The sequence below is a fragment of the Marmota monax genome, unplaced genomic scaffold (genome assembly GCF_021218885.2).
Source record: "Marmota monax isolate L192 unplaced genomic scaffold, Marmota_monax_Labrador192_F-V1.1 WCK01_AAM20220418_F8-fsc00111, whole genome shotgun sequence".
Classification (NCBI taxonomy): Eukaryota; Metazoa; Chordata; class Mammalia; order Rodentia; family Sciuridae; genus Marmota; species Marmota monax.
Genome location: NW_026695067.1, coordinates 2,369,522 through 2,390,411, shown reverse-complemented (window position 1 = coordinate 2,390,411; position 20,890 = coordinate 2,369,522). Strand labels below are relative to the sequence as shown.

The 20,890-nt window shown below is 34.2% G+C and overlaps 1 protein-coding gene across 10 annotated transcripts in view; it reads left to right on the top strand.

Moving 5' to 3' along the window:
• Scaper (S-phase cyclin A associated protein in the ER) overlaps positions 1–20,890 on the top strand; it is a 460,757-nt gene that overhangs the window by 98,216 nt on the left and 341,651 nt on the right. For all 10 annotated transcript variants that reach the window (XM_046428027.2, XM_046428024.2, XM_046428026.2 and 7 more), the window contains one exon: positions 19,144–19,406. In XM_046428027.2, the coding sequence (XP_046283983.1) occupies positions 19,144–19,406 (263 nt within the window). The remainder of the gene's footprint in view (positions 1–19,143; positions 19,407–20,890) is intronic.

Below are 20,890 nucleotides of genomic sequence, written 5' to 3'. Positions count from 1 at the left end.
ATAGCTCCAAGGTTTAAGCAGTATTTCTTTCTATAAGGCAACTTTTAAAGAGAGATGTTTTTCTTTCCTTTAAAAGATAAAGTGATTAATCATAGTACTTCTATGTGTGAGTCAGTTAAATTAACTGGAAACTAAATCTTGTGTTAAACTTCTTTAATTAAAAAAATTTTTTAAAGATGTAGATGGACACAATATTTTTATTTTTAATTTTTTTTTAGTTGTAGATGGACAGAATGCCTTTATTTTATTTGTTTCTTTTTACGTGGTGCTGAGAATCGAACCCAGAGCCTCATGCATGTGAGACAAGCACTCTGCCACAGAGTTACAGATCCAGCCCCCACAATTTTTACTTATTTATTTCTTTTTATGTGGTGCTGAGGATCGAAGCCAGTGCTTTATACATACAGGATAGGCAAGTGCTCCACCACTGAGCTACAACCCTAGTCCAAACTTCTTTAATTTTATAATTTAATTTTTTCTTCTTGATTTGTGTTTTTATCATTCATCATGCAGTTCTTTTGTAATTTGCATGAAATATATTTAAATGTAAAACAGAAATCTTTATGTTCCAAGTATTGATAAAGTTAAACATCAGTGAAAATTGAATATAGATTGGATATTATATGATTTAAGTCATTATTGTTAGTTTTGTTGAATATTATAATTGTATTTTAAAGAAATTTGTATCTGTGAAGATGTGCTGAATATTTACAGGGTGTGAGAAGCCACCTGTGAATTACTTAAGGGTCTCCTCTTGGTATGACAGAAAAGGAGATTTTAGGTTTTACCTTGGAAACTATCTGTGGCTCTCTCATGCAATAGATTACCCAAGGCACATGAGCTTTATCTCTGCTCTACTAGGAAGATCCCTCACAGTAGCTCCAGAGATGGGTGTAACTGCTTGGAAACTGGGCAACCCACCTACCTTTTTTGGTGAAGAACATTCTATGGAAGGCCTTGGATGTTCCCCGATATAAATAAAGCAAGCGTGGGTTCCATTTGGCCCTTTACAAATTTATATATATATATATATATATATATATATATATATATATATATATATATATATATACACACACACACATACATACACACACATATATGTGTGTGTATATATATATGTATATGTATGTTGCAGATGAACACAATATCTTTATTTTATCTATTTATTTTTATGTGGTGCTGAGGATTGAACACAGTGCCTCACCCATGCAAGGCAAGTACTCTACCACTGAGCTACAACCCCAGCCTCCATTTGGCCTTTTTTAATGTGGAAGCTCCATCTGAATGATTGGGCTAGCACTGTTCTGGCTCCGCTTTTTAAAGATGTTTTCTGTGTCCTGTGGTTTTTTTCAGTCATTCTACTTCTTTTATTTCGCAGCCAGTCCATTCCACTGAGGGGAACCCCATTTCTACTGCTTGTGTAGAACGTGGTTGGGAACAGGGAAAATTATATGATGTTTAAGATTTGCATTAAAATATTTTCAGAAAAAATAATGGGGAAGGACAAACTACACTTTTGATAAGAGATTGGTATCCAGAATATATAAGAGTCTCATAAAACTCAGTAGCAAAATCCATATAATCTGATTTTAAAATTTGTGAATGATCTGAACAGACATTCTTAAAAGAAGATATGCAGAGAGTCAAAAAGTAAATGAAAAAGAGCTTTACATCACTCATCATCAGGGAAATGGAAGTGAATACCACAGTAAGATATCATCTCATCTGAGTTGGAATGGTTATTGTCAAAAAGACAAAAAATAACAAATGCTGATATGGACACGGAGAAAGATGTTGGTAGGAATGTAAATTAGTACAGACATTATGGAAAACACTATAGAGATTCTTCAGGAAACTAGAAGTAAAATCAGCACATGAACCAGCTGTGCTATTGCTGGATATATAAGCAAAGAAATTGAAATCAGTCAAAGAGACTTACATACTCACATGTTTATTGCAGCATTATTCATAATAGCCAAGATATGGAACCAACCTAGGTATTCACTGACTGATGAATGAATAAGAAAATGTGAAATATATACAGGGTAAAATATTATTCAAGTGAAAAAGAATGAAATCCTGCTGTTTGCAGTAACATTAGAGGAATTGGAGACCATTATATTAAGTGAATATGTCAGGCACAGGAAGACAAATACTGCATATTCTCACTTCTATGCAGAAGCTGAAAGGTCGATTTCATAGAAGGAGGGAGTAGAATAGTGGTTACCACAGCTCAGGAAGGGAAGGGGAGGGTAAATGAAGAAAGGCTGGTTGATGAGTACAGGGGTGCATTTGGTTAGGAGGAAAACCTTCTAAGGTTCTGTAGCACAGTAGAGTGATGGTTGACGAAAACTCATTGAACATTTCAAAATAACTAGAAGAGAGGATTTTGCCCCCAGCACAGGGAAATGATAAATTTCTGAGACAGTGGATACGACAGTTACCCAGATATGATCATTACACCTTATATACATGTACTGAAATGTCACAATGTATCCAGTAAATACATATAGTTACTATGTGCCAATTAAAAAGCATTTAAAAAGGAAACAAATGTGGCAGAATATAGATAGTCATTGAAGCTTCAATAATTGAAACATAGGGTTCTTTCTGCTGTTTTCTCTCTACTGTGGATTTCAGAAATTTCATAGACTAAACATTAAAAAAATCACAAATATAAACACACTTTCTCCTTAAAGATTTCAAACTCAGATCTTTATCTCACCTTTGCCCTCCCACCCTTGTGGTACTGAGGATTGAATCTAGGAGTGCTCTACCACTGAACTACATCCCCAGACTGTTTTTATCTTTTGAGACAGGGTCTCATACATTTGTATAGCTGGCCTCAAATTTTCAATCCTCTTGCCTCAGCTTCCCAAAAATTGGGATTACAGATGTGTGCCTCTGTGCCCATCCAGAGCCAGATCTTTAAAATAAAAGATCATAGCTTTTGTCTGATACCTTTAACTTAAATCCCTGTATATTTGTTTATACAATGAATACACTATTTTTTTAAATAGGATAATGAGTTAATTTGCCAATTAAAAGAATAAACATTTTGTAAATATTTTTTTCCTGGAACTTAATTTCCTTACCTTTAGTGATTCATGTGATAATATGAATGTAGATTTTCAGTTTTGCTGACAAAGCTTCAGAAATTGGCCTACTCCTATTGTTCTTATTTGTTCTAATTACTTATGCGTGACAATGCATTTTGACACATCATACATAAATGGAATATAACTTCTCATTCTTCTGGTTGTACATGATGTAGAATCACACAGGTTGTATAGTCACATATGCATATTGGGTAATAATGTCCAATTCATTCTACTATCATTCCTACCCCCATATTCCCTCCCCTCCTTTCACTCCCCTCTGTCTAATTCAAAGTACCTCTATTCTTCCCTAGCATCCCCTTCCCCACCATTGTGAATTAGCATCTGCATATCAGAGAAAACATTCTGAGTGGTTTTTGGGCATTGGCTTATTTTACTTAACGTGATGTTCTCCAGTTCCATTCATTTATCAATAAATGCCATCATTTCATTCTTCTTTAAGGCTGAGTAATATTTCATTGTGTACATATACAACTTCTTTATCCATTCATCCGTTGAAGGGCGCCTAGGTTGATTCCATAGTTTGCTATTGTGAATTGAGCTGCTATAAATGTTGATGTGGCTGCATCATTGTAGTGTGTTGATTTTAAGTCTTTTGGGTATAAACTGAGGAGTGGGATAGCTAGGTCAGATGGTGGTTCCATTCTAAGTTTTCTGAGGAATCTCCATACTTTCCATAGTGGTTGCACCAATTTGCAGTTGCACCACCAGCAATGTATGAATGTACCTTTTCCCCACATCCTCGCCAACATTTATTGTTGCTTGTATTCTTGATAATTGCCATTCTGACTGGAGTAAGATGGAATCTCAATGTAGTTTGATTTGCATTTCTCTAATTGCTGGAGATGTTGAATACTTTTTGTATATATTTGTGGATTGATTGTATTTCTTTTTCTGTGAAGTGTCTGTTCAGTTCCTTAGTTCATTTATTGATTGTTATTTTTTGTGTGTGTGGTATGAAGTTTTGTATCTAAGGTGCATATGGTAAAGATTTTCTCCCATTTTGCAGGCTCTCTCTTCACGTTATTGATTATTTCCTTTGCTGAGAAGAAGTTTTTTTTTTTTTTTTTTTTTTTTTTTTTTTTTTTTTTTTGTTTGAATCCATCCCATATATTGATTCTTGATTTTACTTCTTACACTGTAAGAGTCTTGTTAAGACAGTCAGATCCTAAGCCAACATGATGGAGATTTGGCCCTACTTTTTCTTCTGTTAGGCGCAGGGTCTCTGTTATAGTGTCTTAAGTTATTGATCCACTATGAGTTGAGTTTTGTGCATAGTGAGAGATAGGTGTTTAATTTCATCTTATTACATATGGATTTCCAATATTACCAGTACCATTTGTTGAATAGATTATCTTTTCTCCAGTGAATTTTTTTTTTGTGCCTTTGTCTAGTATGAGATAACTGTATTTATGTGGGTTTGTTTTTGTGTCTTCTGTGTCTGTACCATTGGTCTACATATTTTTTTTTGTGTGTGTGTATTGCTGGGAATTTAACCCAGGGCCTTGTGCACTTGAGGCAAGTACTCTACCAACCAAGCTACATATTTGTTTTGGTGCCAGTGCCATGCTGTTTTTGTTACTCTGGCTCTGTAGTATAGCTTAAGGTCTATTATTGTGATGCCTCCTGCTTCACTCTTCTTCCTAAGGATTGTTTTAGCTATTCTGGGTCTCTTATTTTTCCAAATGAATTTCATGGTTGCTTTTTCTAGTTCTATGTAGAATTTCAATAAGAATTGCATTAAATCTGTAAAACACTTTTGGTTGTATAGCCATTTTGACAGTATTAATTCTGCCTATCCAGGAGCATGGGAGGTCTTTCCAACTTCTAAGGTGTTCTTTGCTTTCTTTCTTTTGTGTTGTGTAGTTTTCATTGTAGAAGTCTCTTACCTCTTTTGTTAGATTGATTCCCAGGTATTTTATTTTAGATTATTGTGAATGGGGTAGTTTTTCAATTTCTCTTTCAGTAGATTTATCACTGATGTATAGGAATGTGTTTGATTTATGGGTGTTGACTTTATATCTTGCTACTTTGCTGAATACATTTATTAGTTCTAGAAGTTTTCTGGTGGAATATTTTTGGATCTTCTAAATATAGAATCATATCATTGGCAATTAGTATTTCATATTCATATCCCTTTAATTTCTTTTTCTTGTCTAATTGCTCTTGGCTAGAGTTTCAAGGTTAATGTTGAATAGAAGTTGTGAAAGAGGGCATTCTTGTCTTGTTCCATTAGAGGGAATGCTTTTCCTCCCTTCATTTAGAATGATGTTGGCTTTGGGTTTAGCATTTATAGCTTTTACAATGTTGATGTATGTTTCTGGTATCCCTAGTTTTTCTAGTGTTTTGAACATGAAGCGGTATTGTATTGTGTCAAACACTTTTTCTGCTTCTATTGAGATGATCATCTGATTTTTGTTTTTAAGCTTATTGATCTGATGAATTATGTTTATTGATTTCTTAATACTGAATCAACCTTGCATCCCTGGGATGAACCCCACTCAATTGTGGTACACTATCTTTTTTTAATATATATGTTTTAGTTGTTGATGGACCTTTATTTTATTCATTTATATGCTGAGAATTGAATCTAGTGCCTCATACATGAGGTAAGCACTCTACCACTGAGCCATAACCCTGACCCCCATTTTAATATGTTTTTGTATGCAATTTGCCAGAATTTTATTGAGAATTTCTGTACCTATGTTCAACAGGGATATTTGTCCAAAGTTTTCTTTCCTTGATGTGTGTTTGTCTGGTTTTGGTGTCAGGGTGATATTAGCCTTATAGAATGAATTTGGAAGGATTCCCTCCTTTACTATTTCTTGGAATAATTTGAGGAGTATTGGTGTTAATTCTTCTTTGAAGGTCTTATAGACCTTGGCTAAGAATCTGTGATGGTGTCTTCTACTTCATTGCTTGAAATTAATATATTTAAATTGTGTATGTCCTCCTGATTCAGTTTGGGTAGGTCATATGTGTCTAGAAAAGATTTTCTGTTTTATTGGAGCATAAATTTTCAAAATAGTGTCTAATTATCTTCTGTATTTCAGCAGTGTCCATCATGATATTTCCTTTTTTATCACTTATTTTAGTAATTTGAGTTATTTCTCTCTTTCTGTTCATTAGCATGGCTAGAGGTTTATCAATTTTATTTATTCTTTCAAAGAGCCAACTTTTTGTTTTGTCAGTTTTTTGAATTGTTTTTTTCATTTCAATTTTATTGATTTTGGCTCTGATTTTAATTATTTTCTGTCTTCTGCTTTTTTTAGTTGTTGATAGAACTTTATTTTATTTATTTATATTAAGGTGCCGATAATCGAAACCAGTGTCTCACACATGCTAGACAGGCATTCTACCACTGAGCTATATATAACCCCTGTCTTCTGCTTTTGGCATTGATTTTTTCCTCTTTTTCAAGGGCTTTAAGATGTAATATTAGTTCATTTAGTTGTTGACACTTTATTCTTTTAATGAATGAGCTCAATGCAATGAACTTTCCTCTTAGTATTTCCTTTATAGTGTCCCAGAGATTTTGATATGTTGTATTAGTATTCTCATTTACCCCTAGATATTTTTTCTTTATTTCATCCTTGATTTCTTCTGCTGTTCATTCGTCATTCAGTAGTATATTATTTAGTCTCCAGGTGTTAGAGTAGCTTTTATTTTTTATTTTGTCCTTGATTTCTAATTTCATTCCATTATGTTCTGATAGTATGCAGGGTATTATCTGTATTTTTTTTATTTGCTAAGTGTTGCTTTGTAGCCAAAGTTATGGTCTGTTTTAGAGAAGGATCTATGTGCTGATGAGAAGAAAGTGTATTTGCTTGTTGATGGATAAAGTATTCTATATATGTTTGTTAAGTCTAAATTATTGATTGCATATCATTTAGTTCTATAGTTTATTTAGGTTTTGTTTGGATAATCTGTCCAATAGTGAGAGAGGTGTATTAAAGTCACTTAGTATTATTGTGTTGTATTCTATTTGATTCTTGAAATTGAGAAGGGTTTGTTTGATGTACATAGATACTCCATTGTTTGGGCATAAATATTGATGATTCTTACGTCTTGCTAATGTCTAATTCCCTTAAGCAGTATGAAATTTCCTTCTTTGTCCCTTCTGATTATGTTTGGCTTGAATTCCACTTTATCTGATGGAAACCCCTGCTTGTTTACATGATCCAAATGATTGATATGTTTTTTCCCATTCTTTCACCTTCAGTCTGTGGATGTCTTTCCCTATGAGGTGAGTCTCTTGGAGACAGCAAATTGTTGAGTCTTGTTTTTTAATCCAACTTGCTAGTCTATGCCTTTTGATTGATGCTTTTGGCCATTAACATTCAAGGTCATTATTTGCATGTAATTTGTATTCCTGGTCATTTTGTTTTTTTCTGTTTTTTAATTTGACTTAGTTTCTCTTTTGATTGGCTATTCCTTCAGTGTAGTTCCACTGTTTGCTGGTGTTTTTTTTTCCTCTTCATTTCATCCTTATGGAGTATTTTGTCAAGAATGTTCAGGAGTATAGGCTTTCTAGTTGTAAATTCTTTTAATTTTTGTTTATTATGGAAGATCTTTATTTCATCTTCAAATCTGAAGCTCTATTTTGTTGGATATAAAATTCTTGGCTGGCATCCATTTTCTTTTAGAACTTGAAATATACTATTCCAGGACCTCCTAGCTTTGAGAGTCTAGGTTGAAAAATCAGCTTAAATCCAAATTGGTTCCCCTCTATACCTAATTTGATATTTTTCTCTTGTGGCCTTTAAGATTCTATCTGTGTTCTGTATGTTAGTTGTTATTGTTATAATATACCTTAGTGTGTATCTGCTATAATTTGTATGTTTGGGGTCCTGTAAGTACTTGATTTTTCATTCATTCTTTAGGCTGGGAAAATTTTCTGATATTATGTCATTGAAAAGATTGTTTATTCCTTTAGTTTTTATCTCTGCACCTTGATTTATCCTGATAAATCTTAAACTGATACATGAAAAACACTTCGATTCAAATATGGTAGAGATGTGAGAGAGGAAAAAAATAAAAAAACACTTGAGGGGAAAACGAACAATTGTTTCTGCTGGCATTCAAAACTTTCTCAGCTTCCTTCTCCATGCAGGCTAGGTGAGCTGATAGATAGATGCCTTCACACCTTCTTTCAACCCTTGACCTGTTATAGCCAGCCCCATCCATCCCTGGGCACTCCAGGAACCCCAGAGCTGGGGAGAGCCTGGCTTTCTTCCTGGCCCAGACCAGCACATGCAGACCCAGCCACTATCTGATGGATCTGGGCTACAGATACACCAATCATGGCCATATTGCAGTCCCAAGATCTTAATGCCATTTCAGCTTGCAGAGAGACCACCAGGGATTTGCTCATACAGAGGAGCTACCCTGCAATGAAGCAGCAAAATTCTGGTTGCTAGTGCTCCCAGCTGGAAGACCTCAGGTGCAGCCAAATCCTGAGGCACCCTGATAACAGACCTCCAGGCCCTGGCCCGTGTCTCCAGACAGAGTCAGCTTTGCCCCAAGATGGCAGTGGTGCAAAGCTGCAGATACCCTGGCCCCGCAGTCCCTGGCCGATGTCCCAAGATGGAGGTGGCCGTGTGTAACCAAACCTGCAGGCACTCTGGCAATGAACCTCTGGGTACATTTTCTTCCTTCATTTTACCTACAACCCTTTTAAGCACACGTTTCCTACAGGCTTTACTAATATATAATGTTGTTGTAATATTTTATTGTAGCTAATCTACATTGGAGTTTTAGTATGCATTTTCCTGAGATGATTAATGAGGTTGAACATTACATTTTTATTTGCCATCCTCTTCAGTGAAAGGTGGTTTTTGGGGTTTGCACGTTTTCTACTTGGTTTGTTTGTAGTATTACTTATGAGTTTTAAGGGAGCTCTATATATTATAGACACTACTCCTTTGACAGATTTTTTTTTTTTTTTTAAATCAGCCTGTTATTTTCTTCACAACAAGGGTTTCCAATTTTAATGAGTTATAATTGCTTAAACCTTCTTTTTTGGATCATCCTTTTGTTGTTAAATCTGAGGAATCACTGTGTGACCATAGATTCTGAAGATTTTTCTTATTTCCTAAAAGTTTAATAGCTTTACATTTTACATTTAAATCTGTGATCCATTTTAAGTTTTGTATAAAATATTTGCATGGTTTGTCTGTACCAAACTCATGTTGAAATTTGATTCCTTATCTAATGTTATTGAGAGTTGGTGGGATCTTCAAGAGATGATTAAGTTGTTAAAAGAGATTAATGCCTTTCTTGCTGGATTGGGTTCATTTTTGCAAGATAGGCTTTTTGTGAAGCGAGGTTGTCTCCTGTATTTTCTCTCTAATACATTCTTGGTTGCCCGCCACTTTCCACCATTATTTGAAAAAGCACAAAGCCCTTAGACTTTCCATCTTTCAGAACTGTTAGCTAAACAAGCTACTTTCTTTAAAAAAATTAACTAGTCTGAGGTATTTTGTAATAGCAACAGAAAATGTGGTAGGATGGTGTGAGTTTTAGGTCAAGTTCACCTTTTATTTCTGTTTTGTCTATGGAGGTACACTTTTGAATTTTATAAAAATCCAGCTGGTCATACTTGTGTAGGCATAGTTCTGGGCTCTGTATTCTATTTTAATGACTCTGTTGCTTCACTAGTTGTACAGTCTTAATTATTATTTTTTTGGCTTTTTTTTTAGTGGGGTGGTCTTTTGGTACTGGGGATCGAACCCAGGGATGCTTAACCACTGAGCCATATGCCCAGCCCTTTAAAAAAATATTTTATTTAGAGAGAGGTCTCCTTTAGTTGCTTAGGGCCTTGCTAAGTTGCTGAGGCTGGCTTTGAACTCGCTCTCCTCCTGCCTCAGCCTCTCCAGCTGCTGGGATTACGGTGTGTGCCACTGTGCCTAGCTTGAGTATTCTTAACTTACTGGTAATCTTTAATACTGGGTAGAGTGATTGCTTTTGCTTTATTTTTCTTTTTAAAAATTGTTTTAGCCAATTTTTGGTCTTTTGCCTTCCTGTATAGATTTTAGAATAAGATTATCTATGTCAAAAATTTTGCTGGGATGTTGATAGTACATTGGAACTACAAATCAGTTTGTAGAGAATTTATGTCTTTTCTGTGTTGAATCTTTGAATCTATAAACATGGTGTATATCTCCATTTATTTAGGTATTTTATTTATTTTGTAATTTTTCAGGACATTCATTCTGTATCCTTTTGTTAGATTTATTAATAAGTTTTCTTCGGTGTAGTTGTGAATTGTTTTCAGTTTGTTTCCTCATGTTCATTATTAATACATAGAAATTCAATGGACCTTTTGCAGGATTGGATTATATCCTGCAGTTTTACTGAGCCCATATAATAATTCTTGGAGTTTTGATGTATATTCCTTGGGATTTTGTAGTAGACAATCATGTTATCCAAAAATACAATTTTTTCCTTTCTTTTGGTGCCTTTTTTTACTGCCTAGGATTTTCAGTGCTATTTTTAATAAGCATTGTGAAAGGAGACAACCTTGCCTTGTTCCAGATCCAGGGGGAAGCATTCAGTCTTGTATCATTAAGTTTGATGTTAGCTGTGAGATTTTTGTGAATGCTCTTTTACAAGTTGAATAATTTCTCCTCTATTGAAGTAAAGGTAGTTTTTATTATGAGTGAATGCAAAATACTTCGGTTTTTGGTTCTTTTTAATTATGCATGAGAGCAGAGTCTAGTTTGATAAAAACATACATGCATGGAATATATCTTATTCTAATTAGGGTCCCAGTCTTAATGGAGATAGATACGTGATGGGGGGATTCACTGTGATGTATTCATACATGTACATAGGAAAGTTGTGTCAGGTTCTTTCCACTGTCTTTCCTATTCCTATCCCTCTCCCTTCCCTTCATTCCCCTTTGTCTAATCCTCTGAACATCTATTCTTGTCCTCCCCACCTATTGTGGGTTAGCATCCACATATCAGAGAAACAATCCCCCTTTGTTTTTTGAGGATTAGCTTATTTTGTGAAATACTTTTTATGTATCATATGATGTGATCATATGATTTCTGCTGTTTAGCTTCGGGACAATGGCTGGATTACATTGATTGATTTTTGATTATTGAAACAGGTTTGTATTCCTGAAATAAATTCTACTTGGTCATGGTTTATTTATGGATTATTAAATTTGATTTATTAATATCTTTTGAAGATTTTTGCACATAAGTTCATGGGAGATTTTGGTAGATAATTTAACTTTTTTTTTAAGAGAGAGAGAGAGAGAGGAGAGAGAGAGAGAGAATTTTTTAATATTTATTTTTTAGTTTTCGGCGGACACCACATCTTTGTTTTTTTTTATGTGGTGCTGAGGATCAAACCCGGGCCGCACACATGCCAGGCGAGCACGCTACCGCTTGAGCCACATCCCCAATAGTTTAACTTTTTATACTATCTTGGTATAATATTGTCAGGGTAATGCCAACTTTATAATTTGAGAAGTATTTTCTCCACTTCTATTTTCTAGAATAGTATGCTTACCATTTGGTCCTGGAGATTTCTTTTAAATGAAGTGTTCACCTCAGTAGTTATAGGAATACTCAGATTATCCATTGAATGTTGGCTGAGTTTTTGTGGTTTTTATAGAATTGGTCCATTTAATCATTTAATCCAAGTTTTTGCATTTATGACTGTAAAGGTATTTGTTGTGTCCCTTTCTCATAATTTTTTTATATAAATGCATGATCTGTAATGATGATCCTATTCCATTCCTGATGTGATTTGTGTTTTTCATCATTCTCAGTGTTGCTAGAGGTCAATTTTGATTTTTTTAAAGAATAAGATTTTTATTTCATTGATTTTCCTACTGTTGTTCTGTTTTCAATTTCATTTGCATTGTTTCTTCATTACTACACCCCCCCCCCCCCCCCCCCCCCCCCCGCCAATTTGGCTTCAGGTTTTTTTGTTCTTCATTTTCTGTGGGTTTTTTTTTTTTTTTTTGTGTGTGTGTGTATGTGTTTTAGGGGCTTGCTGCTTTGAGACCTTCTGTAAACATTTAGCATGATAAATTTCCCTCTCAGACTTGCTTTTAAGCTATATCTAATATTTTGGTATGTCATCTTTTTATCTGAATTTATTTTTATGTACTATTTTTTTTCATTCTTCCTGATGCTCTTTGACTATGTAGAAGGCGTTTAATTTTAAGAGGTCAGATATTTCCCTGTTGTAAATGTTACTAATTGATAGTTTGACCTCATTATGGTCAGAGAATATTTTTTTGTATGATTTAAGTTGTATTTGCAGAAGTTTATTCTGTGGCTCAGAATATGAGTTAGTATGGTAAATATTCTGAGAGTCTTTCAAAACATTTTTTTTTAACTGTTGAATAAATTGTTCTGTGTATGTCATTACCTCTTGTTGGTTGATTGCATTGTTCAATTCTTTCATATAGTTGTTGATTTTTTGTCTGATAATTATATTAGTTGCTGAGTGAGTGGTTTAGAAATCCTCAACTATAATTTTGGATGCCTCTTTTTCCTTTCAAACTTATCAGTTTTTTCTTCATTTATCTTGAGTGTCTGTTGTTGGGTATGTACATATTTAGAATGTATTTAGAATGTTTTATGTTAGTTTGGAATGATAGTTTTATCATTATCTGATTTTTCACCTCTACTAGTTTTCTTTGCTCTGGATTTTACTGTTCTAAAAGTATATTACCACTATAGTAATATCAATCTGTTATATTAATGTTTACATGGTTTATCTTTTTTTTTTTATTGTCAGCCTACCTATATCCTCATGTAGAATGAGATTCTTGCACATAGCAAATAGTAGTCCCTCTCGCTTGTGTGGTTTTGCTTTCTACTGTTTCAGTTACTTGCAGTAAACCATATTTACTGAAAATATTACATGGAAAATTCCAGGTATAAGTAATCATGAGTTTAAAATTGCATATTACTATGAGTAGTGTGAAGTAAATTTCCTCCATCCTATTTCATCTTACCCATTAATCCAGTAATCTTTTTGTCCTGCATATCTTATGTTGTGTATGCTACATCTCCATTGGTCAATTTAGTAGCTGTCTTTTATCAGATTAACTGTGGCAGTATTGTAGTTCCTGTATTCAGTCTTTAAGTTACTTAATAATGGCCCCAAAGCACAAAAGTATTGATGCTGGCAATTCAGGTATGTCAAAGAGAAGCAATGAAGCAGTTCCTTGAACTTAATAAGGAAGTGGGGGTGGGGTGGGGGGGGAAATGCAGTACATATACACAATGGAATATTACTCAGACTTAAAGAAGAATGAAATCATTTGCATTTGCAGATAAATGGATGGAAGTAGAGAATATGATGCTAAGTGAAATAAGCCAATCCCAAAAAACCAGCGTCAAATGTTTCTCTGATAAGCAGATGCTGATCCATACTGTGGGTTAGGGTAGGGAAGAATGAAGGAACTTGGATTATGGAGAGGGGAGTGAGGGGAAGGGTGGGGTAGTGGGAATGGGAAAGACTATAGAATGAGACAGACATTATTATCCTATATATACTACTAGTGTGACTCAGCACTGTGGATAGCCAGAGGAATGAGAGGTTATGCTGCATTTGTGTGCAGTGTGTTAAAATGCATTCTACTGTCATGTATAACTAATTAGAACAAATAAAAAAATATTTTATCCATGAAATTATTGGGAAAGAAAAAGTAATTCATGTTAGTTTTATTGTCACATATTAAATTGTAATCTTTACAGCCACAGTGCATGATAAGCCTTTATTTAAGACGGAAAAGGCATTAAACTTTATCATAGTTACGTTTATGAAAAAAATAGTATATTTACATGGTTTGGTGCTATCAATAATTTTGGCATCCAGTGAGGACCTTAGAATGTATTTCCTGTTGATAAGGGGACTGCTCTTTAGCTCAGTTCTGTTTTTTCCAAAAATACTCGGTCATTTAATACACCAGCCTTGGTCATTTAATTTCTGTATTTTGACACTTATATAATAAGAAATCTTTTCATTTTTAAAATTTTTATTGTGTTTCTTTTTTTATGCTTTTCTTGTCTTCATGTGAATTACTTGAACATTTTTTATGATTTTTCTTTTGATTTATTTAAAGTGTTTTGGAACACATTTTCTCATAGTTTTCTTAATAGTTGCTTTAGGTATTATATTATACATGAATTATCACACAGTCTGTTTGTCTTGACATATACCACTGAGTGAAATATAAAAGCCATACTTCTAATTTGTTTCCTTTATTTTTTCTTTTGTACTGGGGATCGAACCCAGGGGTGCTTTATAAGTGAGCCACATCATTACCCCTTTCCCCCATTTAAAAAAATTTTTGAGGCAGGATTGTGTTAAATTGTTGAGGCTGGCCTTGAACTTGAAATTCTTCTGCCTCAGCCTGTTGACCATGCCCATCTATGTTCACTCACACATGCTAGGCAAGTGCTTTGCCACTGAACTACAGCCGCAACCCCCCAGCCCTTTTTATTTTAAGACATATTCTTTCTGAGTTTCTTAGGGCCATGCTAAGTTGCTGATGCTGGCTTTGACTTGTGATCCTTTTGCCTCAGCCTCCTAAGTTACTGGAATTATAGTTGTGCACCATCACAGCTGGCTCTTGAATTTTAAAATTCTAATTAGTTATACATGAAAGTAGAATGCATTTTGACACATCATACATAAATGGAATATAACTTCTCATTCTTCTTGTTGTACATGTTGTAGAATCACACTTGTAGTGTAATCATATATTATATAGGTTAATAATGTGTGATGCATGCTACTGTCCTTCCTCCCTTCACTCCCCTCTGCCTAATCCAAAGTTCCTCTGTTTTTCCTTAGCCCTATCCCCTCCTTATTGTGTATTAGTATCTGCATATCAGAGAAAACATTTGGCCTTTGGTTTTTTGGGAATGGCTTATTTCACTTAGCATGATAGTCTCCAGTTTCAGCCATTTACCAGCAAATGCTATCATTTCATTCTTTTTTAAGGCTGAGTAATATTCCATTGTGTATATATACAACATTTTCTTTATTCATTTATCTGTTGAAGGACATCTAGGTTGGTTCCATAGTTTAGCTATTGAGAATTGAGCTGCTATAAACATTGATGTAGCTGTGTTACTGTAGTATGTTGATTTTAAGTTCTTTGGGTATATGCCCAAAAGTGAGATAACTGGGTCAAATGGTGGTTCCATTCCAAATTTTCTGAGGAATCTCCATACTGCTTTCCATAGTGGTTGCACCGGTTTGCAGTCCCGCCAGCAATATATGAGTGTACCTTTTCCCCACATCCTTGCCAACATTTATTGTTGCTTGTATTCTTGATAATTGTCATTGTGGGTAGAGTGAGATGAAATCTTAGAGTAGTGTTGATTTGCATTTCTCTAATTGCCGGAGATGTTGAACATTTTTTCATATATTTGTTGATTGATTGTATTTCTTCTTCTGTGAAGTGTCTGTTCAGTTCCTTAGCTCATTTATTGAATGGGTTAGTTTTTTTTGTTAAGTTTTTTTTGGGGTGGTGGGTAGTGAAAATTGAATTCAGGGATATTCAACCACTGAGCCACATCCCCAGCCCTATTTTTATTTTATTTAGAGACAGGGTCTCACTGAGTTGCTTAGTGCCTTGCTATTGCTAAAGCTGCCTTGGAATTTGCAGTCATTCTGCCTCAGCCTCCTGAGCTGCTGGGTTTATAGGCATGTATCTCTGCAGCCAGCTGGTGTTAGTTTTTTTGAGTTCTTTATATATCCTGGAGATTAATCTATCTGAGGTGCATGTGGTAAAGATTTTCTCTCATTCTGTAGGCTGTCTCTTCATGTTACTAATTATTTGCTGAGAAGCAGTTTTTTAGTTTCAATTCATCCCATTTATTGATTCTTGATTTTATTTCTTGCACTTCAGGTTTCTTGTTAAGGAAGTCAAGATCCTAAGCCAACATGGTGAAGTTTTGGGCCTACTTTTTCTTCTGTTAGGCATAGGGTTTCTGTTCTAGTGTTTAAATCTTTGATCCACTTTGAACTGAGTTTTGTGCAGGGTCATTCTTTTGTTTTAAATTTTTATTTTTAAAAAAATTTAAAAATTGTTCTAAATAGTTGTACATGACAGTAGAATGCATTTTAACACATTGTACAGAAATGGAGCACAAGTTTCTATGGCTATACATAGTACAGAGTCACACTGCTAGTGTAATTATACGTGTATATAGAGTAATAATGTTTGTCTCATTCCACTGTCCTTCCTCTCCCACAGCCCCGCTCCTGCCCTCAGTCCCTTCTGCACAATCCAAAGTTTCTTCATTCTTCCCCAACCCCCTACCCCCCCATTATGGATCTTCATCTGCTTATCCCAGAAAACATTCGGTCTTTGTTTTTTTAGGATTGGCTTATATCACTTAGCAAGATATTCTTCACTACCATCCATTTACCTACAAATGTCATAATTTCATTCTTCTTTAAGCTGGGTAATATGCCATTGGGTATATGTACCATATTTTCCTCATCCATTCATCTGTTGACGGGCATCTGTTGAATAGTTTAGCTATTGTGAATTGAGCTGCTATAAATATTGATATGGCTGTGTCACTGTACATTGATTTTAAGTCTTTTGGGAATAAACTGAGAAGTGGAATAGCTGGGTTAAATGGTAGTTCCATTCCAAGTTTTCTGAGGAATCTCCATACTGCTTTCCATAGTGGAAATCTTTAGCACACACACCTCAGATAGAGAACTATTCTTCATGATACATGAAGAAGTCAAAAAAACTTAACACCAAAAAAACCCAAAATAACTCAATCAATAAATGGGCTAAGGATCTGAACAAGAACTTCACAGAAGAAGAAATACAGTCGACCAATAAACACATGAAAAGATGTTTATCATCTCTAGCAGTTAGAGAAATGCAATTCAAAACTACTCTAAAATTTCATCTCCAGCCAGAATGGCAATTATCAAAAATACAAGCAAAATAAGTGTTGGCAAGGATGTGAGGGGAAAAGATACACTCACACAGTGCAGGGTCATTCTTTAAGGATAGTTTTCCCTGTGATATATTCTCTTAGTTTTCCTCTATTTGAAAATGCTTTTATTTCCCTTTTCTGAAGGATATTTTCATCAGATAAAATTCATGATTGGTAATCCTTTCAGTCCTTTAGAAATGTGCCGCTTCCTTCTGTCCTTCATTGTTTAAGATGAGAAATATGCTGTCATTAGAATTGATTTTTTTTAAAAAGAGAGAGAGAGAGAATTTTTTTTTAAATTTATTTTTTAGTTTTCGCTGGACACAACATCTTTATTTTATTTTTATGTGGTGCTGAGGATTGAACCCAGCATGCCAGGCAAGCGCGCTACCTCTTGAGCCACATTCCCAGCCCAAGAATTGATTTTTTAAGAAATAGGTAATAAACTTTTCTACCTGATGGCTATCAATATTTTTTCTTCATCTTTAGTTTCCAAAGGTTTATGATGCTCAGTTTTTATACATTTAATTATTATATGTCTTAGCATGGGCTTCTTTTAGTTTGGGCTGTTTTGGAATTCATTTAATTCCTTGAGTTTGTAGTTGTGTTTAGCCATTATTTCTTTAAATACCCTTTCAAACCTTTGCTGTCTTTCTGGGACTCTGTTGACTCAAATATTATCTCTTTAGTTATTGTCTCAGATTCTTGAATATGTTCTTGCACTGTGTGACACCTTTCCAACAAGAGAGGGGCCCTGGCTTGCACCACAGTCTTGGCTCTTACTTAGGTCCCTGACTGCCCTGTTGACAATACAGAAGGGAGAAGTGGAAGGAGGTCTAACTCATGTCCTTTTGTTGCTGTAAATTGGTTTGGAATCTTAGCTTTCTGCTGGGATCAGGATACTGGAAGTGGAAATATAAATGCCAATCAAACCTGGCTTCCTCCTCCTTTTCTGCCTCATTAATGGTGATTGCAGCAGAAAGTTAGATTTCTTGGGGGCCCTGCTGATTTGTATGAGAGCCTGAGCAGAATACTGGCTTATTTACTTCACATTTTTTTTGTTGATGGTGAATTATATATAGTATTGTAAAACTGACTTAGTTTTATGATCCCTTATGGTATTTTATTATTGCTGAGATAGAGAAAAGAACTTGGGCCTTAGAGTTATGTCTGGATTCTTAAAGGGGTGGAAGGGTTTTCTTTTCTTTTTTTAAGTACCAGGAGCTTAACTACTGAGCCATATCCTTAGCCCTTTGTATTTTTTATTTTAAGATGGGGACTTTTTATTTTGAGACAGGTAACTAAATTGCTTAGGACTTCACTAAGTTGCTGAGGGTGGCTTTGAATTTGCAATCCCTCTGCCTCAGCCTCCTGAGCTGCTGGGATTATAGGCGTGTGCCACCATGCCCAGTTGGAGAGGCAATTTTTGCATAGTTGACAGGAGCATGAAAACCAGAACCAGTGTGCCTAGACTTGTATCTTGGCTTTACCTTTTCTAGGTATATGATCTTAGACCAATTATTTTCTTTGTCTTGTTTCCTTATAGCTAAAATGGGATGATAGTATTGACCTTATGACTTGTGAAGATTAAAAGATTATTATATATAAAGTACTTGGAATTTACATCATTTAAATGCTTATTATTAAACAGTTGTATGGCCTTACTTTAGTCTTAATCTGAATCTTAGTTTTGCTGTTCGTAAAAGAGAGTAATTATGTTTATACATATATTAAGATATATATCTTGTGTAATACTTAATGTCTTTTTGCATATTAGTTATACTTAATAGAAATAAAATTGGAAAATATTTCTATTTTTGTAGATTTTGAAATATTTTATCATCTAAAGAAATTTTGAAAAGTCACAAGCCATTCATTAACTTTTGTGAATGAGTATGTAGCAAGGGTATGTAAATATATAGTATAAAATATATTTGAATCTTTATAATATGTACAGTACGACATGGAATTATGAAAGTTTTAAATATATGTAATGAAGTAAAAATTTTTATGTTGAACTTGTTAAGTAGAAAAACAAAATTCTGATTTATTTTCTTCTCTTAATTGCATAGAACGGAAAGATGCTGAAGGGTGGGAAACTGTTCAGAGAGGAAGGCCTGTTCGTTCTCGATCAACAGCAGTGATGCCAAAGGTTTCATTAATAACAGAACTGATAAGGTCAAAGGATGACAGTGATAAGGAAAATGTATGTCTTTTACCTGAGGAAAGTGTACAGAAAGGTGAATTTATTGGAGATGGACCTTCTAATACTATAGAATCTCGGCCTAAAGACTCATTGCACTCTTCTGATCATCCCCTTGCTGAAAGAACCCAGGTAATATATTCTGAAGACTTTTTCTTTTTTACATTATCTTTTTGAAAATGATCTTTATGTCCTGGAATATCTCAAGTTTGTATTTCATTTTTATAATTTTACGTTGAAAATTTTGAGATCTATAGAAAAGCTTCAAGTGTAGAATAGTGAACTCTCCTCCAGGAAATTGTTTGCTTAGATTTCCAAATTAACATTTAATACATTTTTTTCTTTGCTCTCATTACATGCCACATATATGTTATATACTAAACATTTGAGATTAAAATACAGACATTCATGTTTGAATGTATAGCATGTATTGCATACATATTGTATATATTGAATGTGTACATGCTTTGAATATAGAATGTATTTCCAAAGAATAAAGAAATTCTTTATATAACCATATTATAACACTCAGGGAATTTTGATATTTTTATATAATGTTATCTAATTTATAATTAATGTAAAAATTTTCTTGTGCCAATAACTCCTTTTTAATACATATTTTTTTCTCATTCAGGACCCAGTCTAAAATAACATAGTATGTTTGGTTTTGTTTCTTCAATATTTTTCATTGGGAATAGTTCCTCAGCCCTTGTTTGTTTGTTTGTTTCTTTTTTTTTTAATTGCTACTGGGGATTAAACTAGGGGTGCTTAACCACTGAACCACATCCCCAGCCCTTGTTTCTGATGACATTAAGAGTTAGGAAGAGTAAAGTGCAGGGTTTTTTATACTTTTATTTATTGTTTTTCCTAAATTAGTTTGGCTTATTCCTTTCTGACAGTAACAAAGAGAATGTAATTAGTATCACATTGAGAGACACATGATGGCAATTTGCCCAGGTTTGTTGTTAACTTTCACTAGTTGGTTAAGGTAATGTTTTCCTGCTTCTGGAATATTATTAAAAACCGGTAATGAGATTTTGAGCTTGTTCTACCCCACCCCCCCACCTTTTTTGGCACTTGAGATTGAACCCAGGGGTGCTTAAACACTGAGCTACATCCCCAGCCCTTTTTTAATATTTTATTTAGAGACAGGGTTTCACCGAGTTGCTTAGTGCCTTGCTAAATTGCTGGGTCTGGCTTTGAATTTGCTATATAATCCTGCCTCAGCCTCCGGAGCTGCTGGGATTACAGGTTTTCGCTACCACTTGAGCTTGTTCTACTTTAACTTCCTACAAATATTAATATTTGATATAATTTAAAAATTAATAGATTCAATATGTGTTCTATTAGTCTAGTGTTTATTTTACTTATATGAATTCTCATATCTTCTTATATGAAGATACATATAAATATATAAGAATATATAAAGAATATATAAGTATATAAGAATATATAAATATATCTATATTTCCTATATGTTTATATATAATATGAATATGTAATATATATAAAATATAAAAATATATGCATATATATATGAAGTGGTTTAAATTAATCAGGTGCAAAATAGTTGTAATATTTTCAGTTTAGAATAATATCTACTATCTAAAGTTCTC